Raw genomic sequence first — 27,748 nt, 5'->3', positions numbered from 1 at the left:
TTGTCTTGCACAGTGGAGCCTTGGTCATTTAAATTCATTTAAAACAGAATGATAGGTTTTTGTCATAGGAGAAAAAAGGGAGATGGAAATGGTGCAGAAGATGGATCTTGGGTAGATTGGCCATGATTTTGTTGAACGGAAGAGCAGGCTTGAGGTGCTGAATGCCACTAATTTTGTTCTGTACTGTTTTTCCCCAGAGTGGCCCTGTTAAAGCCATGGCAATTAAGGCTAATTCTACGGACATGCTGGAATCCAGAACTCAGCAACAAAGGGGGAATCAAAAGGCTGGGACAAAAGGAACAACTGTTGGAAAGAAAGAAGGTAGTTTTATGACAACCTCATGGAGGTGACATGAAGGCTGATTTTTATTGCCGGGGATATTGTGGGAAAATCATACCTTGTTACAGCAAGATGTTTCTTTTTAAGTGATTTGAAGTTGCTGAGGTGTGGAGGTTAGTTTGGGAATATTGGAAATAATTTAAACTCTTCTGCTTAGTGCACACTTAAAAGAAAAGTAAATAAAATTTAAGTGTAATCACTTCCTTATACTAGGTTGTCCAACATAATCAACTGTTCTGATTTTTCAAACCAGTATGTAATTGTTGAAAGATCACTGTGCCAAGACACCATTTAACTTTAGTCCACAAAATCAAAGCATGTATTGATTAGGCTTATCCTTCCATCTGTATCCTTCATTGCCTTTCCTATTCAAGTGGCTGTCTAAATGCCTCCCGAACAGTGATTGTATCTTATTCCACCAACTTTGGCAGTGTGTTCTGTATATCAGCCACTCTGTAGAAAACTTTCCCCTCTGATCCTCTTTAAAACTCCTTCCTCTCGCCTTAAACTTATTCCTCCAGTTTTTGATACCACTACCATGGGAAAAGGTTCTGACTCTATCCTATCTGTGCCTCTTATTTTATGTATCTCTGTCAAGTCACCCCTTAGCCTCTTTCACTGCAGGGAAAACAAGCCCAGTCTATCCAATCTCTGCATATCTAATGTCCCCTGATTCAGGCAATATCCTGGTGAATCTCCTCTGCACTCTCTCCAGCGCAACCACTTCCTTCCTATAGTGTGGTGACTAAATCTACACGCCATGTGCCAAGTCTGGCCTAACCAGTGTTTTGTATTCTGTGCCTGGCCTGTGAAGGCAAGCGTGCCATGTGCTGCCTTCACCACACTCTCTACCTGCCACAGCTTCCTTTGAGGGAGAAAGAAGGGATGACAAGGTTCAGGAACCTTGGATGACAAATTCAGTCAAAAAGAAAAAAGCAGCTTATGTAAGGTTTAGGAAGCTGAAATTGGGCAGAGCTTTTGGAGAATATAAAAGCAGGAGGAGAGGAACTTGAACAGGGAATTGGGAGGGCTAGGATTAAAGAATCCCAAGGCATTTTGTATATATGTTAAAAATCAAAAGGGTAAGACCACTTGAGGACAAAGGAGGGAATTTATGCCTGGAGCCAGAGGAAGTGGGCAAGGTACTGAGTACTTGGCATTGGTATTCACCAGGAAGGAAATGGGTGATTATGAGATCAGTGAGGGGTATGCTGATATTTTAAGGCATGTTGATATCAAGGAGGTGATGTTGGGGATCTTGAATAACATTAAGGCAGATATGTCCTAGGATCTGATGGGATCTATCCCAGGTATTGAGAGAGGCAAGAGAGGAGATTGCTGGGGACTTGACAGAGATCTTTGTATCTTCTAGCCACAAGCAAGGTCCCAGAGGACTGGAGAATAACTAATGTTCCTCTGTTTAAATTGGGCAATGGAGACAGGCTGGGAAATTGTAGGCTATATCAGTGATAAGAAAACTATTGCAGAAAATTCTTGGGCACAGGAGCTACTTGCATCTGGATAGGCATAGACTTGTTAGGAATAGTCATCATGGCTTTGTGTAGTGGAGGTTATGTCTTTAAAAACTTGACTGAGTTCTTTTGAGGAGATGAGGAAGATGATTGAGTATGCATGATTAATTTCTGACTCTAGCATATCACACCCCTTGTATGCATGAACTTTAAAGCTATTGACAAGGTCTCATGTTGGGCTGATCCAAAAGATTAAGGCACATGGGATCCATGGAGACTTGATAGATAGGATTCAAAATTGACTTGGCTGTAGAAGACAGGGTATTGGTGGAGGGGTGTTATCCTGACTGGCGGTCTGGAGTCTCTGATATATTTGGACAAATGTAAGATTCGAGTGAGTAGATAAATCTTAAGCTGTTGGGGATTCATTGGATCATTGTCAGAAATATTTAAGCTCTCATTGACAGATCAGTGATCATGGAGTTATGCTGGACAGGTCCTTTGGGATATCATTAATGTCTGGCTGCTATCCAAAATGCCAATAAGAATATTGTGGTATGTATCATAGATCAAAAGGACTAATCTTGCAGTAATTAAGTGCAATGTTCAGAACCACCGCCAAGTATTATGTGCTTTTATGCATCCATAGCTGGAAAGATTGTTGCTGAGCTGGGTCAGGGCATGGGAACAAAAAGTGATCATCACCAGTGCTGTTTTCTTCTGATTGTAAAATTGTGGTAGGCTGAAGGAGAATGGAGAAGTTTGTCAGCACTTGGAATAGCTTATGTTGGGACTAATTACTTTGATCTCCAAAGCAAAATTGGATAGGTTTTGAGAAACCTTTTCAGAATTGCACAGGTGGACAATATGAAAATTTCATTTTTCCTGTTCTGAGTTAGCACTACCTCATCAGTTGGAGTGCATTAATAAATAGCAGGCTTTTAGATTTACATTTTATTTAGTGTTTAAACTACAACTGGGCATTCCGCTTATAAGTAATGCAGTAAGTCTCAACACTTTTTAAAAAATCCCTAGTTGTACTTTGTGGAGAATAGTCAGAATATTTAATGTACTGCCTTTAATAAAACTGGCAACTGAAGCTTTTGTGTGAATAATTAAAATTGAAATCAAAATGGCTCATTGGATTAAAAGTATGCACATAAATTAACATTATCTCAATATTTTTTCCTTACCTTGGTGTCCTTTTGCCCATTCAAAACCTAAAGCTTTACCAAAGTTCATTGTGCAGTTTACCTTAAGTGGTCATTAATTTTAATGCCAACCTGTGTTCTTTTTAATAAAGGTGTGCTCTTTACTTGGCAGGTAATAACTTTCAGGTTTTGTCTTTCAAACTATCTTTCAAGTGCTCTGAATTTACAGTTGCAGTGTTCAGTCATTGTAATGCGGATAATTATCTTGCCAAAACTCTAGATGTCAAAGCTGCAGCTGTTGCACCATTACAGACAAGGAAGCAACCTGAGCCAAAAGTTCTTGGACCTGTACCAGGTATGTTCTGTGTTTGTGGTTTAATGGCAGGGAATTATTTTACAGGTTAACTCTGAACAACTGAGCTGGAAACGTGTATGCTCTTGCTACCTGTATTTAGGGAATGGTAAAATCTGCATGTTCCTTATACAGGATACCATTCATCAACATTGAGGTACTATCAATGAAAATGAAATGCTGGAAACTGACAAACAACCAATGAAGTGGCTCCAACCTGAAACATTAACCCTGTTTCTCTTACCGCAGGCTCTGCCTGACCTGTTTTCCTCAATATCAGTGGTCATATTTATGGAAATAATTCATTGGAAATAATTGCCAGTGAAGTGGGGCAAAGGGAGTTCCTGAGATTCATCTACAACCACTTGATTTCATCTCCTGTTCTGTGCTGAGAATTGTTATATATTGGGTTTTGACTATTACAGAAATAATATGTACATGATTGGGATTGATGCACAGGGGATTACGTTTAAAAAATCCTTGAGCCCTGTGTGACCACTGACCAGGGGTGTGATATGCTAGAGTCAGAAATTAAAGTGCTTATCCACAATGACACATGTAGTGGTGAGGGCGCAATCACTTTGCGGCCTTGTGATGTTGCAGTTGAAATGTAGGAAAAATGACAGCTCATTTGTATACAGCAAAATTTATGCACAGCAATGTGATAAAATGCCAGATTTTTACTTGTTAGGCAACTGAAATATTCTACCATGTGAGAGTACTCTTGCACAGTATTGTCAGGCAAGTCTGGCTGAATGCAGTCTTGGGTAAGAAGATCTGTTTCATGAATGTGTTTGCTGCTGGACAGGGAACATGCTGGGAATTTTCTTTGCTTTCTGAAAAATTCCAGACTAGCTGGTGATACCTTTAGGTCCTTTGATCCTTTAGGTCCTTTAGATCCAGAGGTATCTGGCATCTTGTAAAGAAGTAGTTGTGAATGAACCTGAGTGGCAACTGTCATATTTGGCTGTGCTTCAGATGATCAAAAACCTAATTGTTTCATATTTCTTCAGCTACCAAGCCTCTGCTAAGAAGCAAAACCAAGAAACCAGACAAGATGCTGGAAAATTCCAACTCCAAACCGGTGAGGATAATTTGTTCTTGCATTTCCTCAATTTCCAAACTTGCTGAAACTTGCTTTTAGCTGCTTTTAAACATGTATCACAATATAAAATGGATTTGTTATTATTTCCTGATATGTAATTGCTTGCCAAATCTTAAAGAAGCATGGCAGTGGCTCAGCCTACTGGGGAAATGGACTAGTTTGTGACTTCCCCTTTTTGAAGAAGACATCCAGGGCTAACAGCTTTGCTTACCTCTTTCTCTCACTTGTAGTAGAAAATGTCAAGCACAGTTGTCTTTGAGGAGCTGCAGTCCCAATTAATTCCTTCTCAGAAACCTCCTTGATCTTTGCCAGCTATCAAAATTACTGTGTCAGGTTTCCTTTGACCTTGGTCTATATTGTTTGTGGCGCCAGCATCCACATGGGGATGGTGTTCTGTCTCTTTGTGTTTTATCTCCAATGTGATGCTCTCCCTTGGCATGTTTGACCATCGCCCACACTTTGCTGTTTTCCCAGACATGGGTTGAAAGGGGTGTAGAGGCATCCCTGCACAAAATCACTGGTAAACAAAATACACGTGCATTCTCACTGACAAACAACTTACCAATTCAGTGATAGTACCATGCATCATTGGATGTTTTTAACTTCTGTTTGCTTTTCACCCTCCCCTTCCCAGGTCATTATCCTTTTAAGCTTAAGTAAATTGTTTGCAGAATTTACTCTTTAAATCTCCCCATTCTTCTCTCAGCTCTGACTCTCTCATCACTTGGGCATTGAGCTCAACATTGACAAATTTGCAGATGAGCTTCAATTTGTACTATGCTTGACATGAATATTTTTGTGCATACCAAAACTAATTAGAAGTATTGTGGAGTGCTGAGTTGAGAGATGGAATTGTCTTTCTCTTCTCACCCTCAATTAGCATTGCTTGGAATGTATCAGTACATTGCAATAAGTTGCTGAATTCTTATTGGCCAAGCAGTAATATCTAGCACTTTTAGTGGCAGAGACTCTCAACACTGAGAGTCAGTTGGCATAGTGCATTCTCATTGGCATCCTGTCCTTATGTTATTTTTGAGCTTGAATAATGACCTCTTATTGGCCAAACAAACATGAACAAGATTGAGTTCAGCACAGGTGCCCACAAGTTGCCTTTGGTTCTATAATCTTTGTACATGCCCATACTCCTGGACTGATGTGACTATAACAGAACAGCACACCAAGTGTGGTACCAGTGTTCAATGGAGTTGGTGTACAAGGAGAAAGTGGCAAATTACTAATGCCATGAATGGATCATCTGATTTATTGAATAACAGATCTGGCTCTAGGGGTGAATTGACCTCTCATTTTTGCTTGTGGTTAGCATGTGTCTGCAATTGGCAGGTTAGCCTGACTTCTGTGGTTGGTAGGAGTCTATTATTAAGGATGAGGTTTTGCGGGTACTTGGAAGCATATAAAATAAGCCGGTCATTATGGTTTCCTTAAGGTGAGATCTTGTCTGACAAATCTGTTGGAATTCTTTGAGGACATAACAGGCAGGGTAGACAAAGGAGAGTTGGTGGATGTTGTTCACTTGGATTCTAGGAAGGCCTTTAAGTGCTGCACATAATGCTGCTAAACAAGATAGCCCATAGTATAAAAGGAGAGCTACTAGTATGGATAAAAGATTGGCTGACTGGCAGAAGGCAAAGAGTGGGAATAAAGGGAGCCTTTTCTGGTTGATTGCCAGTAACTAGTGGTGTTCCGCAGGGGTCAGTGTTGGGTCCACTACTTTTCACGTTGTATGTTAATGATCTGGATGACTGAATTGATGGCCTTGTGGCCAAGTTTGGGGATGACACAAAGATAGGTGGAGGGGCAGGTAGTGTTGCGGAAGCAGAGACAGCGGAAGGATTTGGACAGGTTGGAAGAACAGGCAAAGAAGTGGCAGATGGAATACAGTGTAGGGAAGTGTACGGTCATGCACTTTGGTAGAAGGAATAAAGGTGTTGACTATTTTCTATACAGAAATTGGAGGTGCAAAGGTTCTTGGGAGTCCTAGTGCGGGATTCTCTTGAGGTTAACTTCCAGATTGAGTTGGTAGTAAGGAAGGCAAATGCAATCTTATCATTCATTTTGAGAGGACTAGAATATAAAAGTAAGGAAGTAATGTTGAGGCTTCATAAGGTGTTGGTTGGACCACATTTAGAGTAGTGTGAGCAGTTTTGGGCTCACATCTAAGGAAGGATGTGCTAGCATTGGAGATGGTCCAGAGGAGGCTTACGAAAATGATCCCAGGAATGGAAGGGTTAACATATGAGAAACATTTTGATGGCTCTGGGACTGTACTCTCTAGTTCAGAAGGATGAGGGGAGATCTCATTTAAGTCTACCGAATATTGAAAGACCAGAATAGAGTGGACGTGGAGAGGATGTTTCCAGTAGTGGGAGAGTCTTGGACCAGAGGGCACAGCCTCAATAGAAGGATATCCCTTTAGAACAGAGATGAGGGATTTCTTTAGCCAGAGGGTGGTGAATCTGTGGAATTCATTGCCACAGATGGCTGTGGAGGCCCATTCATTGGGTGTATTTGAAGCAGACGTTGATAGGTTCTTAATGAGTAAGGGCATCAAAGGTTACGGGGTGAAGGCAGGAGAATAGAGTTGAGAGGGAAAAATAAATCGGCCACGATTGAATGGCAGAGCAGACTCCATAAGCCGAATGGCCTAATTCTTCCCCTGTGTTTTATGGTCTTGTCTTCTGGTCTTATAACTCTATGGAATTTGCTAGACTTGCAAATAAATGAAATGGAACTGTATAATCTTGTTACGAAGAAAACAAAATTGGCATGTGACTAAATAGTGTTGCATCGTGACTATTCAATGTTACAGGTATTTAATCATTTTGTTTTCTATAAGCACACCAGAAGACTAAAATGTTGCTGTTATTTTGCACTGTCTGCAGAAGCTTATATTTGAACTAGCACTTAAGTGAATCAAAACTATTTTGCAGATTGCTGTAAAGCTAAAGTCAGACCCTTGTGTAGAACCATATACGAAGGCTATTCCTGAAAAAGAGGTTCAGCCACAGACTTCTGAGATCCTGCCGAATGAGAATGATGGGGACCAACTGCCACTGAATGCACCAGTAGGTGTTAAAAAGGTGGAGAAGAAAGTCTCCTTTGCCCCTGAGAACTATGTCTTCGCACCTGGGCCTGGATTTGAACAATTCACATTTACCCCACTCAGCCCACGAAGTGTGAATAACTTCTTTGCCTCTCATAGCTGGAGTCCTGCCAAACACCAGTCGTAAGTATTTTGTAAAACTTCTCATGTCTAACCAATTTGTATTAACAATCTTTCTTTTTTGTTGCCTGATACAGTGAGTGAGTGCCTCCTACCATAACTTTTAGTATTTTACTGAAGTATGGTCGGCAGATCAACTCATTGCAGCCTATCAAACTTGCCAACCTGTCTTTAAACCTGTCCTGGCCTGTTCTTGCATATCCTCATTTATTCCTTGTATGCAATGCTGTACAGCATTTTGGAGTGGATATTTTAGCTGTTACTCTTTTTGGAATTGGTTTAGTCAGAATTGCTGAACTTCCCTAACAAAAGAACGATTCTGTGAGCTGTGCTGAGTTGGTTGTATGTCAGGAGGGTTTGTAGTTCTTCCTGTGCTGTAGAACTGAAGATGTTTGGAAGTTGAGAGCATTTGATACTGCTTTGGATACTTTCCAATGTTGATTAAACTGACTTCATGGTAGACTGGCACATGAATGGTGAGCTTTAGATGAAATACCAGGAAATGCTGGTAGAAGTCACTTCCTGTGAAGTGTTGATGCCTCTGCAAAAAGGGAGCAGAATCCTCTTGGGGAGGGAGGTTAGAATATTAATTGCTCAGTTTAGAATCTCTTAGGAATCTTTTGGAAAGGGTGGAAGAACTGAAGAATGAAATATTTAATTTTCAGTTGTGGATTGTAGGAAGATCAGTCTTTTCATTAAAGAAGAATCTGTCAGCAGAGGATAGTTAAGGAATTGCTGCAAGAAATGATATGCAATTATTCTGTTTGAATTTGCATGGATTATTGCTTGTGTTGGAAATGGTGGAAGTCTAATATTGAAAGTCTAAGAATAAAATTTGCAAATCCATGGGATTGTTATCATATGCTGGGAATGGTCCCTTCCTGTCCTGGTATTCCATACTGTTACTGAGGAGCTACATCTTTTTCTGCCCTTTAACTGTTAATATTCTAAAATCCCACAAGGGAAGACCGTTTAAATTCTGCATTGGTGACAGATTTCGGCTACTATGTGTTGTCCCATGCACTTCAAGCTGATTAAGCTGCTGTTGTTCTGTTTTTTATGTCTTAAATTTGTTTCATTCACTGAGGGCTGTCTCTTTGATGCAAGAAGAGGAGCAGGAGTAGACCATTTGGCCCATCAAGCCTACCCAGTCATTATGATTGTGGCTGATCTGCCCCAGGCTTCTTCTCTTCTGTGGTAATTTTCCATCGCCCTCAATTCCCTGACCTTTTTTTTGCTCTACTTTTTACTCTTGATGAAACTCTGATTATATGATCTCATACTCAACATGGATCCTGCCACAACAAGTATTTAGAATTACTCTCTCCTGTCCAGGAAAAGCAACACTGATCTTGTTACACAATTTGCTGTTGAAGAATCAAAGGGAAATATTTGTGAATCAGAAGTTGAGCCATCAACTATGCCTAAAGAACAAACTGAAGAACCTGATAGGACTGGTAAGCATCATGTATTCACTTCTGATGGACCTGCGTAATTAATTCTGTCACACTATAAATCCTGTGCAACTGGCATGATGCTCAAAAATCAATACCTTTAGTTTCTTTTCCTTTTTCTTTCTTAAATATTTTTTGAAAGGTGGTTTATTTTCAGTAACTGCTTTTTTAGATGTTACTTTCTACCACAGTCAGGGTATGTTTACCTGGATCCAGCTATTCATATAGAATGCTTCAGTTTGTTAGTCTAGGTAGGGGGTGGGACTGAGATCCATTTGATCACAATTTTTAAATATTGACTTTTCCTTCCTGTAGCTTATGAAGTACACATAAGTAAGCCACAACAACCTTTTGGATACTCTTCAAATGATGACAGCGGACCAGTCCATGACGTTGCCTATTTCAGGTCAGCATGCAGCAATAACATTGAAAGGAAGATTGGTTTGGTGCATCTAATCTGATTTTACAGAAATACCAGTGTCAGGGCATTAGAAAGATATGAAGCTACAATCCTTATTACAGGAATACTTGTGTAGAATTGACAGGATATTAAATGTTCTGCAAAACTAGTTTAGTCATGGTAAAGTTCACTGTTTTGACCAGATCTACTTTACCTTTTGTGTATTCTTCTGCAGCCTTTTGAAGGGTATTTGGAGAGTCCTGACTGGAAATTGGGTTCTTTTCCAATGTGCATGATTATGCTTTTGTTTTCCAATTTGGCCACCTATAGGAGGCATTGTAGAGGGCAAAGTTGACCAGTTTTGAGAATATTTGTGTTTTAAACTATTGCTTTGTCTATTTGTAATAAGTGAATGGATACAGATTTACACTAATGTGTGCATTAACAGAGGATGATAAATTATTGCAAGTGCATCTGAGTAGCTCTAAATATTAAATATGAAGAAAGTGCTGTTTTGCATTAGCTGTGAGAAGGCTGTCAAACTGCTGTAGGATTATATCCTATGTTTAAAAAGTTTCTGGTTCATTTGTACAAGAAATTCAGGAAATAACATCAAATGGATAGCCTGTGGAAGCTTTTGTTCTTGATGACTTTATTAATCCAGATTGCAGCTAAAACATTAACCAAACTGCCTTTAACATTGTAGAGTTAACTTTGTGCTGGATTTTGGTGTCACTAGCGAGGTCACTTCAGGGATGGCTTGGATATATTGGGGCAGGTTTAAGGGGGAAATAGCTTGAACCATCCCAATGTGAACTCATTCATAATTCTTTCCTGCAGAGGAGTCGTCGCATCCGAGACACAAAATTTGACTCTCCTTTGCCAGCAGTGGGATGAATGGGTAAATTCTGAGGTGGTCCCAGATGGTGGTAAGATTTATCACTTTATCAATTAATACCAATGTAGAAATCAAATTCCCTCTGAATCCTTTCAAGTGAAGTTTTCAGAAGTAAAATGGGTTTAAATTTTGCCTAATGAAAACTACACTACGAGTACTAGTCTGAAGCTATTGGTCTTTGTCTCTGCATTATTTAAGTTGCATTTCCCATTGGGTCATCTAAAATGTTATATTGAATTATGGATTTACTTGTGCAGATAGAATGCATTGTTTACCAAATACGCAGATGTTCGAGGAATCCCTGTGTGGAATGAGCAGTTGATGGAGCTGCTGCCTCGCAGCTGCAGTGACTGCTTCATTCCTGACCTCCAGTGCTGGACATGTGGATTTTGCAGATTCTCCCATGACCCCTGTGGGTTTCCTCCAACATCCAAAAGACAGGGTTGGGAGGTGAATTGGCTGCTGTAAATCGCCCTGAGTGTAGGTGTACAGCAGAATCTGGGGGAATTAATGGGAATGTGAGGCAAATAAAGTGGGATTTGTTTAAGGTAAATGGGGGGCTGATGGTTGGTGTCGACTCTGTTGGTCAAAGAGCCTGTTTTTGCTCTGTACAAGTGAATTTGAGATATTAAATGCACACCAAATTATCCATGAACAGGCACGTTTCTGATATAGGAACCACTGAACTATACTGCAGTCTAGTTGAACAGAGGATATAAAGCATAGCACATTTGCAAGTGTACATATTGTGAAGTGGTTCTTAAGACCATAGGCAGCAATTGCCATTCATCCCCTTGCTCTGGCTTCCACCACTCAATGATTGGGCCTGTTCTGTTACCTCACCACCACTTTCCTATATTGGCATCATATCTCCCAATTCCCTTATTATTCAAAAATCCCTTTTTTCTTGAATATTCCTAATGGCTGTTTCTCCAGATCCCTCTTGTGTACAGTAGTAAAAGATGTGGGTCAAGAATTTTCTTAACTCACTCCTGAATGTCTAATCCCTTAGTTTGAGATGACCAACAACCTTGCCAAGACCTCTTTTTTTAAATGTTTTTAAAAAATCAACACTCATTCTTCCAAACTGCAATACAAACTCAGTTATCTTATTCTCTCCACGTGGGATACATCCCACCATTGAGTGCCCCTTGCTTCATCCCTCAATAGAAATTGATCTTTATTGTACTTATTACAATTCATTAGGGAATGGGGTAGCTGGTTGCATGAGAATTGCTCAAAAAAAATTGCTATACCTAACACAGTAGTGTTTGATGCATAAACATTTAAATTGCTGAACATGTCATTTCCTTACCCTTTTAAATGTTTTGGACTATAATCCTATACTTGAAGGCTAATCAGTAATGTAACGTGGCAAATAAGTCAAGAGAATGGCTGTACTGGCCATCACATGAAATCTTAAGAGGACGTTGCTCTAATCAGCTCACAGCTGCAATGCCTTTGGGTATAAATGTAAATAAACTGCAAATGAATTTTTGCACTTGCATAACACTTAAAAATAAACTGTTGTTTTTATGAAATGAAATTCAATGTGTTTTGTGTAGGTATAGATTTTTCCTAAGCTGTGCTAGGCTACTTGCGCTAAAGTCACTTCTAAATATCAAAAGGACAGTGCAATTTATTCGCTGTGTTCCAGAAACTAATGGCATTTCATCAGGTTCAACAGAACTTCAATGAGTTGAAGTCAAATGCTGAGAATCCTTTGCTTGCATGCCTGCCTTCTCTCATGCAAAAACTGTGAATGAAGACGGTGACACTTTTAAAGTTTGAGCATTGGAACCTGGTAAATCTAATTCGATGTACGTTTTTGAACGCTTTTATGAAATTGGCAGATTTCTTAAAAACATTAAGCAGTTACATCAGAGTCCCAATGCATAAATACCAGAATGAATTTATTGCAAGTTATCGGCTTAATTGGCTGCAGTGCAGTTATCTGTAGTTCCCATTAGCAGGATCCAGAAACAATAGCAAGCATATCTATTTTGGGTAGGGAAACCAGCAGAAACAGTACTCTGGGTGTGGTCTCACCAGGGCCCTGTATAATTTCAGTACGACTCTTACTTTTATTTTTGTATTTAAATCCACTTGCATTAAAATCTGACATGCAGTTTGCCTTATTGCCTGCATTAAACAAACATTATCATGGGAACACACATTATGTCAATGTTAGCCATTGCTTATTTACTGCCATAATGTAGATGAATCATTCCAGGGAGATAAATACTTCAAACACTTTTAAAGAAAGCCTTATAATTGATGTTGTTCATCTTTAAGTAATGTCAATCAGATTGTTTTCTGTGGTGGGGAATACCACCACTATAAGTCTTAAGCATGGGATAGGTTTTGTCCTTTTGACCACTTTTTTTACTCAAGTTCTTCGCATCCTCTTTGTGCAGTACTGAAAATGTTGAGCATCACTGGTACTGTTGTAGGTTCTCCTAACAATTGAAATGATTTTGCCTAATATGCTTTTGAACATTTTACCTTGTATTCAACATGTACACTTAATTCTGTTTTAATCTTTTGTGCTAGTGTATAATTTACTGTAATTGAATTTGTCATTTTCTATTATCAGCCTTCAATCAGCTGTATCATTTTTTCAAAATCTCATCTCGAAAAATTGGATAAGTTGCTAAGAATCTGACTGGAAATTGAAAAATATTGCTTTGTTTTGTCTAGTTAAGGATCTGCTTCGTTCAGCTGTGGGACAGGCACGCCTCCTAATGGCTGAACGATTCAAGCAGTTTAATGGCCTTGTCAACAACTGCGAGTTCAAGACAAGTGAAAAAGAAGTCACCTGTGCAGATCTAGAAGGGTTTTGGGACATGGTCTACTTCCAGGTACCTGAAGGCTTTCCTTTAGCACCCTCAGTCATAATCAGTCGTTATGAATAAATTGGAACTGACTTGACTTGTTTCCTGTTTGGGTCTTTTGGGTAAATGCAATCACATTTTTTTTAATGGATTGATATTATGCACCTGTTCTGTATATCCTCTCCTGAAGTTATTGACTTCATATTGGAGCACAATTCTATGAACACCAATCATCCCACAAATAACAACGAAAGGTGAGGAAATTAACTGAGAAGGGGCTGGGGCAGGTGAGAGAAGACGAGCAAAATCTTGGCATTGACCATTAATTTGGCCATAAGCACTGCAACAGAAATCAATGAACAGAAGTAGTAACTTGGACCTCCCCAGTTCCACTGACCAAGGTCCAGAACCTTCCACCAGGCAACTGCTAAACCAACACAATCTGAGGAATAGACCAGTTATTTTCAAAGGTCACAGAAACAAGAGATGCATGTGCTGGGCAAGAGCAGAAAATGGGTCCAGAATAAGGAAATGAGCAGAAAACTGGGCAAGAGCTTCCTTTGGTTGCTGTGATTTCAGTAAGCCAGTGTAGCAAGAAATTTTCTACCCACAAGTTATTGTAATTAGCAAAATAGAGCAAAAGACCATGTAGCTCCATATTGTCTCCAGTTGGAATCTCTTGAATAAATTCTCTATTTTTCATCTTCTGATAAGCAATAGTTGAATCACAATGACAAGCCATAGTTTTTCATTTAAACTGACCTCCTGTCCTTGCAGTTTAAAATACAAAGACACCCAAGCTTCTCTCCACAATCTAGAGTTCCCTTTTTGTTACCTCGCTTTTAGTTCATTTACATCTCTCTTTTATTACTTCTTCCCAGGTTGAGGATGTGAATAAAAAGTTTGAGCATTTGAAGAAGATTCAAGAGAATAACTGGGAGGAGCCATCATTGCCCAAAAGAGTAGTCAAGGTAAAGGATGAGAAATTTAAGACTTTAGCACACTTGTCCACCTGGTAATTATGGATAGTATCTTTACACCTGAATGTGTACAAATATTGAAGATGAAAAGCAGCATGATGCTGGAGGAACTCAGCAGGCCAGGCAGCATCTATAGAGAAAAGCAGGCAGTCAATGTTTCGGGTCAGGACTGAAGATAGGAAAAGGAGAAGCCCAATATACAGGAGGGAAAAGCAGAACAGGTGGGTAAAAGAGGGGAGGCGGGGTGGGCACAAGGTGGTGATAGGTAGATCGTGATAGGCAGGTGTGGGTGAGGAGGGGAGAGCAGATCCACTGGGGGATGGGTCAAAGGTAGAAAAGAAAGGAAAAAATAGGGGGGTAAAGACACTAGGAAAAGGAAGAAGAGAAGAAGCATGGTTGGGGGTTATGGGGAAGGAGGTGGGGATTACCCACAGTGGGAGAATTCAATTTTCATGCCGTTAGGCTGCAAGGTTCCAAGGCTGAAGACTGTCATATAAGTGATAGTGTGGGAGGGGGAGCTGAAGTGACTGGCAGCGGGGAGATGCAGATCACGATTACAGACAGTGCAGGTGTTGTGTGAAATGGTCACCTAGTCTGCGTTTGGTCTCGCCAATGTAGAGGAGGCCACACTTGGAGCACTGAATGCAGTCAACAGTCTTCTGCCTCCTCCACTGCCAGGAGAATTCCAGGCACAAACTAGAGGAACAGCACCTCATTTTCCATCTTCCCTTTCCTTTGCACCTAACGGCATGAACATTGAATTTCCCACTTTAGGTAATCCCCAACTCTCCCATACCCCTCCCACCACACCACCCCCCCCCATGCTTCTTCTCTTCTCTTCCCTTTCCCAGCCTCCTTTTTTCTACCTTTTTTCTTTTCACTCCTTACCTTTTGACCCATCCCCCACTGGATCTGCTCTCCCCTGCACTTGCCTATCACTATCTCTTACCTGTATCTTCCTCCTATCACCGCCTTGCGCCTGCCCCGCCTCCCCTCTTTTGTCCACCTATCACTGCTCTGTTTTTCCCTCCCATATATTGGGCTTCTCCTTTTCCTATCTTCAATCCTGAAGAAGGGTCCTGACCCGAAACGTTGACTGCCTGCTTTTCTCCACGGATGCTGCCTGGCCTGCTGAGTTCCTCCAGCATCATCGTGTTTTTCATCAGGATTCCAGCATCTGCAGTTTCTATGTATAAATATTGGTCAGTATGCTAATCAACTTTTTGAAGCTTCCAATATTTGTCAATGTTCCGATAATTTTAATGTAAGTTCTTGTAATGCATTGTACCTTCTGCCTATGACCAATGTCTTTATCATTATTCCAAAGCCCTTAAATTATAAGAAGTACTAACGTCTTTTCTTTTGTAGAAACTTGTAAGCCCAAACTTCTACAAGACCAGCATATTTTAATTGCTTCTACTCAGTTTTAAAGTTCCATATTACTATAACAATCAAGGGGTAAAATTCTGTCCATTCATTTTACAATGGATAGAGCAGAACCGAGGGAATTGGGTGACCAGCCAGCTATCTACCATTTCCCTCGTGTAGTGGGGAGTATTAGCCTTTGGGAACAGTATAACAGTTGTATTAATCTGTTTTTAAATGGTAACTTTATTAGGTAACACCAGTTTCAAAACAGTAAAATTTTCTGAAGATGGAAACATCAACTACCAACAGTAAATGTCATTGGTGTGTGAATTTAGCAAGTGAAGTTTTGTCTGTGTTTGCTAACCAAATGTTTCTCACGTAGAAAAAGGCTACCAGGTCAAAACCAGTAGAAGTAATGAAAGTCAGTGCAGCACCAACTAGCCGTTTAGCAGCTGTGAAGGCAGCTATGAAGGCCAGAATGAAACAGGAAACGGCAGACTCCAGCAGTAAAGAATCTCAGAATGATGTCATTGTGTTTGATGCAGGATTCTTCAGAGTGGAGAGTCCTGCAAAAAGCTTTCCTGGTAAGATTTATTCCCACAGATCAATGCAAGTGACCATAAATATTTCTAAATTAGACATACCCTTGTGTAGAGAACTTGGGACTCAAAGGTGCACAGAGGAATTTGGTGCCAGACTGCTCGATGCCTTTGACAAATTCTATTCAAACCTTTGTTTGAATGCTGCTGGTGTTCTACAACTTCATCAGGTGGAATGGCTGCTCTTCTGGGGTCCAGAAAAAATGATGCCCAAACCTACCTTGGTCTTTATTTTTGAATGGATTTCTTTCATTTTTTGATGTAAGGTTCAGCTTTTGTTGCTGAAATGTTTGTCCCATGTACATCAAACTACCCCACTTGATGTATCTACAATATGTTTGCATTTTTAAGATCGTCTAATCCTTTAATACCTGCACTGCTCACCACATTATTGGAAGGATGTGATTGTGCTGGAGAGTGTGCAGAGGATATTCCCAGTATGTTTCCTGGATCGGAGGACTTTTAGTTATGGGGAGAGATTGGATAGGCTGGGCTTGTTTGCCTTGGATTGAAGGTGGCCAGGGAGTGACTTGATGCAATATTTAAATTATGAGAGACAATGAGGGTAGATAGTCAAATTTTACCCAGAGTATATGAATATCATGAGTTTAAAGTGAGAGGAAGGTGTGTAAAAATCTTGGGAGTAAGTTGTTTTTGAGTGGTTGATATCTGAAACATGCTGCCAGAGGAGGTGGTGGAATCATGTATGCTAACTACATTTAAGAAGCATTTAGACAGACACACTTGTATGGGCAAGGCATAAATGATACAATTTTAATGTGGGTAAATGTGATGGGCAAAAAGGGTGGCCATGACATGGGTCAAAGGGTCTGTTTCTGCTGTACAGCTCTAGGATTCAAACTCTTCCTCAATGCATGACTTGGGATATTGCAGATTCAGCAAAGCAGGTCTCTACCACGATGTGTTAGGTACCTGAACCTCAGGTGGGCTCTTTGGCTTCTCTCTAAGCAGCTCCAACTTTCCTCTCAGACTTGGTTGTTTCTGTAGCAGACCCTGAAGTAATCCACATCAAGCATTCTGCTGGATTGGTGCTGTGAGCTTCATTGCCCCAGGGTAGGGTTAAGGCAAAGACTCGCAGGAACTGAGGAGGAGACGTCTAGAATACCCTGTTCAGGGTATGTATTAGGCAGAGAAAAAGATAGTTATTAGATCAAACTAGTGGATTGTTATAATATTACTATTTGCAAAAGTATTGTGTGTAACTTCAGCTGTTCCTACCCACTGTTCATGCTTACAAACTTTAGCAAATTATAGCAATTAGTAAATATTATGCATCTGCAATTTATGTCTTGGTCTGCAACTCATCTGCAATTTTGTTTATCTAATTTTTTTTGTTGAGCCTTAACGTATAATTTTGTACTTTTTGTAGTGGACATCAAATGAGCATATTAAATCAACTGGAAATTTATTTACCTTGTATTTCCGTGCAAAAAACAAGACTGCAATGCCTGATATTAGTTCTGACTTGCCTAACCTCGTCACTCAAATGTGATTGGGAATTGCCAGCATAAACCAATGTTTAAGGATTTTGATTGTATTATCTTGGGCATTCCAAGTGCTGTGAGAAAAGGAAATTCCATCCAATTCAAATTAAATCTGTCACATTGAAAACAAGATCTTGTAATTCTGCAGCCTGTTTGCCAATAAATGATATTGCTGTGCTCTTGAAGTAGCTGCTGAGTAGTGCAAAATTTAGATTAAGAGTTTGATGCATGAAATTTGACGTGACAGCAATTAACTTTGAAATTCTAACTAATGTTTATCCAGCGACTCCCAAAACTTGTTGTACAAATGACTGGGCATCAAGACAAAGATCAAAAGCACAATGCAGCGCTACCAGATCAAGTTTCTGTCCTTCAACTATTCCTGCCTCTCCTGCACTGTATGTGGCAGGCAATCCAAGCCAACAGACTTGTGACAGCTTTAATACAGTGACAAATACAGAATTGCCTGGAATGACAAACTTCATTAGTTCCATGGCTAGAGAGGGGTAAGTCTTCTACTTGCTCAATTCATTTCAAAAACAATGAAGATAATGTCTGTGCTGGTGTATTTCTGTTCTGTTTTGTAGTCATATTGAATGAATCCAGGCCATATGTCATCTGCATGCTTCTCTTGGTTATGCAACTTGGTGGAATAGTGGTCAGATTTCATAATTTTGTAACTTTAATTTTTCATTTCCTATTCATGTAGGAAAACATTTGGTGTAACAGTTGCCCATTTAAAATGCATTCTTCCTGTATTACTGACAGCAGTCCCAGGCCAATGCCAAATCGCTTCAGTTAGGTTTTCATCGTGGCGTGGGAAATGCAGAAACCTCTGTAGAATTGAATGGAGGCAACAGAATGTGTTTAGGTTGGGTATGCACAATTTTTAATAGCAGTCAGTTTTAATTTAAATTTTCTTTTCACGAAGGTGTTAAATGTTCAAATGCAAGGTGGTGGTTACTTTGTATTGATTATGTAGGTTTTCTTAAAACTATTGATTTGAGAGTCCTTAAGCTCAGGCCATCCATTGCATAGGACACAGAACTGAGGGAATTTAGGAAATTAAGAACAATCGGATGTAACATCCTGGTGCATTCAAGTCAAGTGAATGGATAACTTGGAGCTTTTCCCAAGCAATGGTGTAGGTCTAGAACCAAGGTCAAGTATGACAAGTCTGGAATCACTAACAAAAGAACACTTTAACCCAGTTATGCGTGGTCCAATGATTCTGAAGTCAACCCAATGCTCAAAGTTGTAAGCATTTCCTGTGTTTAAAGAAAATTACATTTTTTAATGTGGCGAACAGGACTATATGACTGTTATGGTCGTACTAATTCCAACTTTTTTGGTTAATTATTGGTAATTTTTTTGGAAGCGCTACACTTATGCTTGTAAGACAAGTTGTAAAACAATGAGATGTAGATTCATTTCTTGTGCTTTAGAAAACATTGAAATTAGAATGTGGAATTAGTTTGAGGAAAACTTCCATTTGCTTGTCTTGCACGTGGTTGTTGAGAGATTTTTCTAATAAGCGTTTCTTCTATTTAGTGCTCCACAGCAGGGTACTTGCTCTGGAGGGAGCAGAGAACAGGTAAGATTAAATTTAATGTCATTATGATCTGTTTAGTCCTATTAAACCAGTACAATGGATTATTGGCCATAATGCTTTTAAGTGGGTGAACACCTCTATCACTTTAGGCAATTTAATAGGGCTGGGGCAGGCTAGTCAACCTGGAATTAAAAATGAAACCTAAAACAGCCCAGCTTTTTTGATTAGAATTTTGTACCAAAATATAACATTTTCTTCCTGGCTGTTGAGTAGAAATCTTAAGTTATTGAAATAAAATATCCAATGTAGTAGAGAATTCATTATTTTAAAGCTGTTAACTGAATGGTCAGCCATATGTCCCCCTGGATCTTGCTGAGCTAGGTTGATGGGCCAAATGAAACTGAACTGAAATGCATGATGGTTTCCAAATTCATTTTAAGTGTTATCTTCAAGTGGAATAAACCTGCATGAGTAATTGTATCTCCAATTAATTGGGTGAGCTTTTTCTCCAGTGAGAAACAGACATACAGATCAAAGCTATTTTTTTTCAAATTGATTCTGAGCTAAATAATTAAATTCTGCCCTTTGGTGCAGTGAGGACAAAACCTGGCTTTATCATGCCGTCAAATATTTGGCAGCAGTCAATGAATAAGAGGATTTTGCACAAGTTACTAGAAATGGGGATGTGCATCAAAGGGAAATTGGAACAAAACAAAAGTAACCCATCTTAAATTTTTGGCCAACAGTAAGTTGGGGTGGGGGGGGGGGAGTGGGTTGAAGGAAGGGATTATAATGAAACTATCTACCCTTGATGTCAAGTCTGTTTATACTAGTATTTATTTCTTTGTGGCTGTGTATATTGCCTTTAGGAGTAAGTTTAAGTCTTCTCTCTTGTGCCCCCCTAGATGGAATTTGAAAAGTACCTCCAGCCCAGGGAAAGTACTCTCAGCATGCCAGGAGCACTGCAGTCCCCATTTCATAATGAGAATGATGCCAAGTCCAGTTGCACCCAAAAGAACTCTGCACATGGCATTGAGCTACCAGAAGAAATGAAATCTTCAGTGGATGATTGTGTGGAAATGGCAAGTCCAGTGTGTGAGCGATCTTCAAATGGTGCCCAGCTAATTTCACAGGAAGTTTTTCCATTGACCAATAATTCAGGTAAATTGTTAGTGCATGTAATACCTTGCTTTGGGAGTTGGGTTCCCGTTTCTCATTGTTTAAGAAAACAGATCCAAGAGTGGCAAGTTGATTTCAATAAAATTTCTGAACAAAGAGCAGCAAAAAATTTTTTTAATTGATACCTCCAAATATGCTTCCTATTGAGTTTTTTCCTGAAGCTGGGGCTCAGAAATTCATTGCCATTGGCGAAGGTGCATTGATGTAACTATTTTGCATATTCCTGCCATAGCAACATACAACATTGCTCAAGGTTAGGTACTATGTAATGGTCCTTGCACACATCACGCACTACAAGGTGTGTGAAAATAAGTGTAGATTGCGTTTTGGAAAGATCAGGGGCGATGGGTATCATTGGGGAATGGTGGGTTGGTGTGTGGCAGGGAGCCAACTACCCAGTATGGTTCCCAGATTCCAGCTGGGCCTGAACAGGGAGCAGTGCTATTGAAGTCTGACTGTTCCCAGTGCCAACAAGAACAAGCCCACCCCCAGAACAACATAGCATAATTTCTTACATTGTATACTAAAAAGGGTTTGCACAAGGAGTGATGCCCTTGCATGCATATCAAAAGCAGAAAACATGATGGCAGGCACAGATTGTGACTGGGAGAGCCTAGCTGTATTTCTGTGGTACAATTCAACCCAGAAGTTGCCACATGCACATTCCATTGTGGAAACCGTGCCTTAACACCATTAATATATTTCAATCAGTCTAACTGTTCTACTTACTAGTGGGTGTTGCGCTTTCTTCTCTCCTGGCCTGTATTGTTGTTCAAGCCCACTCTTGTGTCTTTGTTTCATTCTACAGAAGGTGCTGTTGGCAATTAAACCAAACTATAGCTATTAATGAAAGGCATCATTCAACTGACTTTAGCAGACTCAGGGTAGCTGTTATGGCCCAGATAAATTTTTGTTCCAGTTTAAAAGTCCAGTTGCAGCATTTTGCCTTCTATCAGTTCTGACCAGACCGACCCTCCAGTTGTTTTAAGTGAGCGGCAGCTGTGCTACTGAAAATACCGGGTAGCAGTTTGAAATGCCGGTGGGTCCGTAGTGGGCCAGACATTTCCATATAAAGACGCAAAGACTATTCCCAATGAAGTTCAGAATGTAAATTGAAGTTGTCTTTGAGACCTTGCTGCTTTGTGGTGTTTTTGTTTTAAATGTGAGTGCTAAACTCTTTTGAAGTGTCAATAATTGAGATTGGTTTTGACCTGGGTCCTGGTTTCGACCCAGTAGCATGTTAAAGCATTCCACTGTGGCCACTTGTGCTTGTCGACAACTTGGCATTCATCTGTATGTACAGCAAAAGTCTAATCTGGAAATCTGTATTCCGATAGAGTTGGACGAGCAGACTTTTGTCTGTTACTTCCATTGATGCAAACACGATTATTTCACTCCACTTCAAATTTTCTGGTGAACCCAGAGAGTTTAGAGAGCAAGAATTATACATGCACTGCAGACCTCACCTTTGGCTGCAAACCTACTCACATTCCAGACTGTTGGTGTTCTGGACCCCAACCCTGACTCCAGCTGCATACCCTGCCCATAGTCTGGATCCAACTCCAGCAGCACTCTGGACACTGGCTCTGGCCACAATCCCTCTTGCACTCTGGAATCTCTGGCTTACATTCCAGACTAATGAGTGAGCCAGATGCCAAAACGTCATGATGTCTGAACAAATCAGTGCTGGATTATTGGAATTTTACTTTATAGGGCATCTTAACTGGCTGTTGCCTGGACTTTAGGGAAGTTCATTAACGTGCTTTGTGGCAAGGGAATCAGCCAAATAACCAAAGGGATATTGTTCTTAATCTCTCCTCCCTTTATATAATTTTGAAATAGTGGTTATGCTGTATCTCAGATTTATGCTTTGACAAGCCACCAGGTGGTGCTCAATGTAACAGGCAGAAACCATATACCATTCTTTAAAAAGTATTGTTCGTCCAACGTGGATTGAAACTATTGGTTATCTGACAAGTTATCCGGTTGCCAGAGATTGCAATGTTGTGTTTTATCTGTTTTGATCAAATTGCTCTTATTTGCATTGGGTTCCTCCCCCAGGTCTGCTGACCCCCAATTCCGTTGCAACCACACTTAAAGCTCCTTGTTCAAATTCTGTGGGTGATTTGTTGGCTGAAGGAAATGCTATCCATAGAATGGTAAGGAAACAACTGCAGTAATTCATAACTTTACATGAAATTGACTCTGCCTAGATCCCAGGTATTCAGCAGGTGACTTGATTTTCAGGTCTCTGCAGTATCTCCTTTGAAAATGTATCCAGTATGTTCATGGTATGAGCTGTTTTTGTTTCCTTTTAAGGTATGATTAAATGAAGTACAATACATAGTTGTTAGACTGGTATATTCAGTGTTATGAAGCCAAGGTTGAAGAGATGAGATACAAATCAGCCATCATGTAACTGAATGGCAGAATGGTCTCCAAAGGATCAAAGACCCAATGCTGCGCCTATTTCCAGTACCTGCCCTGAACACTGCTTTGTAAACCCTTGGCTGTAACTTAAGTGACCTCCCCATCTTCTGCACTAGCCTGCCATCCATTTGTCTGTATGGAGTGCCTCAAACACTTCCTGGTATTTATAGTCATGAGAAAGCAGATGAAATAAGCTACTTAAATATTTTTGTTACAGTAAGCTTATCAACTGCAGTATTGGGATTCTCTATTAAATATGAAATGGAAGTGGTTAAGTAATCAGATATGCAAACCATGGATTTGTGATCTGTTTTCTCCTCCCTAGCCTTGGGGTACTGAGGCAGTTTTAAATGAATATTTTCTACCTGGTATTGCTCAATTGCTTTAGAACTGGAATATGATTAACGTGATACCACTTCTGAGGGGAAGATTAGAGCTTGCACTTAAAGGCATGACTCAGTCCCTGTATTCATTCTACTGACTTTTCTGGGAATATCCTGTACTCCATATGCATGATGATTTTCACTGCAAATGACTGTGGCTTTTTAACTTTCAGATGAATTTATTTTAAATATTGATTTTAGGACCTAGCTTTGTTTTGGGTGCTGGAAAGGACATGTTCATGTTTAAAAACTCTTGTATTTTTTTAAGCAGAATGAAGGAAATTACATGAGCCCTTTTGAGACAATTAGAGAAGACCACCCGGTGCTTCCATTTCAAGCAGCTCTCCAGGATTTGATATCATTCAGTCCCAGTGGAACCCCTTAATGAAGATTGGAGAACCAGACCTGTTGTTATTAAAGCCACCAACCATCATGAGATGATGAAGGACTTGTAATGGACTTGAAGGCTATCTTAAAACATTATGGATTCATTCTAAATGGACACTGTTGCTGCCTTAATGTTTGGAGGGGAGCACACTGAATGCCAAAGCCATATTTAGTGCTGAATGAATAATGTCTTTTGAATGTGAGTCTTGTAATGACGCTAGGGTTCTCGATCCAGCACTAGGCTCAACCTAGCTGATCAGTGGGCCTTTGCTTGCAGGTGCATTTTCTGCCATTGGATAGTAAGAAGTCACTATGCTGCAGTATTTAATTTGTCACTGCTGTGGTTGGTTTGGCATTCACTTGTCTGACACAAATTTCTTGATGTTCTGTGGATTGTTAAATTCTTCCATCTGAAAGGAAAGGATACATCCAAATGTGCTTAAAAGCAATATTGGGTTTGTGATGTTTCCTAATCTGACATGTCTTCTATATTTCCAGCTCTAAAGACTTGCTGCACAAAGGCCTGCAGCATCCTATAGGAAAGAGTGGGGTCTTTGAAGTGCTCAGGTGTATGCCATTGTGTCCACGTCATGGGCACCATTAGCAGCACTAAATAGCTTCTGAGAAATGGGCAGACAATTGCATTGATGGCTTCATGAGAGGGCATCTGCTGACTTGAAGTTTTATTGATCTGCGAACGTGCAAATACTACACTTGTTCCCAAAGTTTTGAAGTTGAGTTGTTAATGGCACCCTAAACTAAAATGACTACCTCACTAACATGGGTCTCCACTTAATTTGCTAATTTCAACATTACAGAAGAACATTTATTTGGATTTTTGATGAAATGATGTAATGTGAAATTTGTAACTGCATAACTATTACCTGTATTGCTTTGTATCATTTTGTTTAAATAAATGTTTGCATGTCTCTAATTTTGACTAACCATCCCAGAGTTGGTAGTGTTGCATAATTTTTAACCATTTCAATCTGGGTTTGTATTTGGCAACCAAACTCAACAGTTTGCAACCTTTTGAGGTCCTATTCATATTTCCATGTGTTAAATTAACCAGTTTCATTCCTTCATATCATGTTTTGCTGAAACCCTCATCCATACTTGTTCTGTCCAGCTATTTCAATGTTTTCCTGGCTGGCCTCTTATTCTACTCTATAAACAGAAGGTCATGCAAAATCATTGCAACTTTGCAAATTTGCACCAAAAACCTCAAACCTATTACTCATTTGCTTGCTGTTGTTCATTAGTGCACTTTCAGTCCCACAGCAGCATGGAGAGTGTGCAGCTGTTCCTTGGATGGACGATGGTGCAAATGTCAGGCTGACATGCTTTTTAAATAGTGCCTTGGTTACTTCTCAATTATAGATCAGCTGAGAGGTTGCTTCACTAGAATGTCAGCCTTCACTTTGGTGCAGACCTTGGGCTCTCTCATTCAAGCTCCAAGGCAAAAGGAATTTATGAACTGAGCTGATCAGTGGGCTTTTTATCATTTGTCCTTTGGATTATGCAAGATTGGGTGAATTAGGTCAAAAATCGTATTGAAATAACATCATGAAAAATGTCCTATCTTGAATTTAGCTTGGATTCTCTAATGACCAAATAATGCAAGTCTGATAATTGAACCATTATCCCACTGACCCATAACATCTGTGATCAGTGTTGGCCAAGGTGGGCCTTGAACTTTTACAAAGGCCAAGTAGTTTATTGTCATATGCACAAGTACATATATGCACAGGTACAAAGAAGAACTTACTTGCAGCAGCATCACAGGTACATAGCATAAGATAAGCAGCAATCGCAAGAAAAACAAATTGTACACAATTCTTACAAAGAGCACAATGAGAACAAAAATTAAAAACCAAGTCCATTTTGGTGCAAAATTATAACTTGCTCAACTTTAGTGATTAGGGTTGTGCCGGTTGGTTCAAGAACCAAATGGTTGAAGAGAAGTAGCTGTTCTTGAACCTGGTGGTGAGCAAATTCTGGCTTCTGGACCTCCTGCCTGATAGTGGCTGTGAGAAGATGGCATGGCCTTGATGGTGGGGATCTTTGGATGTTGCCTCCTTGAGGCAGTGCCTCTTGTAGATACCACTGATGGTAGGGAGGGATGTGCCTATGATGTATTGGGCTGAGTCCGCTACTATCTGCAGCTTCTTGCATACCTGCTCATTCGAATTGCTGTACCAGACCATGATGCAACCAGTCAGGATATTTTCAACTGTACATCTACAGAAGCTTATTAGAGTGTTCAGTGACAAGCTGAATCTCTTTAATCACCTCAAAGTTAAAGTCCCTGGTGTGCCTTCCTTGTGATTGCATCGATGTTCTGGACCCAAGACAGGTACAGTTGATCTTTTCTCTTGCTTCAATAGCGAAATGCAAGGGAAATCTTGGCTTCCCTTAAACCTCACAGCACCGTTTTTAAAAAGCGTTTTCCTCAGTTGATTTAACTGTGGCTTCACATGTTGATACCTATCTCAAGTTAAAGTGGGGTTGCAGACCTCTGTCCATTGTTCAAGGATTCCACCTTTCCATGTAAGATAAGTGTCACCGACAAAGCCAGCACTTATTGCCCATCTATCATCCTTTAATAATGTGTTGGTGCTTTTTGAACCATAACACTCCCTTGAAGGGATCCTGTAAATGGAGTTACAGGATTTTGACCCAGTGAAGGAAGTGATAGTTCCATGTCAGTTACTTGGAGCATTTTTGTGCACTGATTGTCCTTGTCCTAGGTGGTGCGAGGATCAGGTGCTGTTGGGGAAAGCTGGAATGATTTGTAGCAGCCCATTTTGAAGACAAAATGCACCATGTGCCAGTGGTAGAGTGCCATTCAAGTACCTGCCTCTTGAATGGTGTCAAGCTTCCTTTTGGGAGATGCACTTATCTAGGTTAAATGAAAGGTTTTCTCAAGAGTTCTGTACCCTGGAAGTGGGAGTTGAGTCATTCACTGCGCAACACCTAGCCTCTAACATGCTTTTGTGGCTGAAGTATTTTTATGGTTGCTCTGGTTGATTTTCTTATCAATGTTAATCTCTACTAATATGGTTAAGAGATTGAATATCAAGTGCTTGAACTTTTATTGGAGAAATTCATGGGCAGCCATTCTGATAGCACAGTGTGGAAACCATGAAACCCTGATCATCCAAACTTTGGAGCCATCTCTGGTTATCCACAGAATTCTTGAGGCATTGTTCAAGCTGTTTCACAGGATACTATAGTTCCAGAAGTGATTTCATCTGGAATCAGTGTCGTAGAACCTGATTACACTGAATTCTGGTTGTTAGTGGATGTTGACAGATATGGGTATTGTGAATAGAACAGAATGAATAATTCCTGAGAAGGAAAGGTCTGACTTATAGACCAGCCACCCTCAGTTGTGAAGAGGACTCAAGGTGCCTTCTTGATTAATTAGATTTTGATTTGGGTATGACCACTCTTTAAGAAGGGGAGGGAGGCAAAAGACAGGAAATTAGCCTGACTTCAATGGTTGGTAAGATTTTAGAGGCCACTATTAAGGATGAGCTTTGGGGTACTTGGAAGTACATGATAAAGTAGCTTGAAGTCAGCATGGTTTCCTTAAGGGGAGATGTTGCCTGACAAATCTGTTGGAATTCTGAGGAAGTGACAAGCAGAATAGACAAAAGAGAGTGGATGTTGTTTACTTGGATTTTCAAAAGGCCTTTGACAAGGTGCCACGCATTAAGCCCCTAAACAAGAGATGAGCCCATGGTATTACAGGATAGATGGGCTGATTGGCAGAAGGCAAAGAGGGTGAATAAAGGGGGCCTTTTCTGGTTGGCTGCTGGTTGACTCCTGATGTTCCTCGGGTCCATGTTGGGTCCGCTACTTTTCACGTTACATGTTCATGATCCGGATGATGGAATTGATGGCTTTGTGGTTAAGTTTGCGAATGATAGAGAGGTGGAGGGGCAGGTAGTGTTGAAGCAGGCAGTGTGCAGAAGGACTTGGACAAGTTGGGAGAATAGGCAAAGAAGTGGCAGATGGAATACAGTGTAGGGAAGGGTATGGTCATGGACTTTGGTAGAAGGAATAAAGGTATAGACTATTTTCTAAACAGAATTCTGAAATCGGAGGTGCAAA

At 40.2% G+C, this 27,748-nt stretch overlaps 1 protein-coding gene across 2 annotated transcripts in view; it reads left to right on the top strand.

The window, feature by feature from the left end:
- Positions 1-24,576, top strand: part of dlgap5 (discs, large (Drosophila) homolog-associated protein 5) — a 33,418-nt gene extending 8,842 nt beyond the window's left edge. Inside the window, exons 4-18 of one of the 2 annotated variants that reach the window (XM_052043120.1) lie at positions 198-321; positions 3,243-3,317; positions 4,328-4,398; positions 7,368-7,663; positions 8,996-9,117; positions 9,430-9,520; positions 10,355-10,443; positions 13,113-13,273; positions 14,128-14,217; positions 15,977-16,178; positions 17,982-18,204; positions 19,250-19,292; positions 20,156-20,411; positions 22,491-22,588; positions 23,514-24,576. In XM_052043120.1, the coding sequence (XP_051899080.1) occupies positions 198-321; positions 3,243-3,317; positions 4,328-4,398; positions 7,368-7,663; positions 8,996-9,117; positions 9,430-9,520; positions 10,355-10,443; positions 13,113-13,273; positions 14,128-14,217; positions 15,977-16,178; positions 17,982-18,204; positions 19,250-19,292; positions 20,156-20,411; positions 22,491-22,588; positions 23,514-23,627 (2,055 nt within the window). In that variant the 3' untranslated portion in view covers positions 23,628-24,576. Of the gene's footprint in view, positions 1-197; positions 322-3,242; positions 3,318-4,327; positions 4,399-7,367; positions 7,664-8,995; positions 9,118-9,429; positions 9,521-10,354; positions 10,444-13,112; positions 13,274-14,127; positions 14,218-15,976; positions 16,179-17,981; positions 18,205-19,249; positions 19,293-20,155; positions 20,412-22,490; positions 22,589-23,510 lie in introns of both variants that reach the window. The other variant, XM_052043119.1, reaches the window with a different exon arrangement.
- Positions 24,577-27,748: the final 3,172 nt, after the last annotated feature.

This window comes from Pristis pectinata, chromosome 33 (genome assembly GCF_009764475.1).
Source record: "Pristis pectinata isolate sPriPec2 chromosome 33, sPriPec2.1.pri, whole genome shotgun sequence".
Taxonomy (NCBI): domain Eukaryota; kingdom Metazoa; phylum Chordata; class Chondrichthyes; order Rhinopristiformes; family Pristidae; genus Pristis; species Pristis pectinata.
This window is presented reverse-complemented; position numbering and strand designations above follow the sequence as displayed.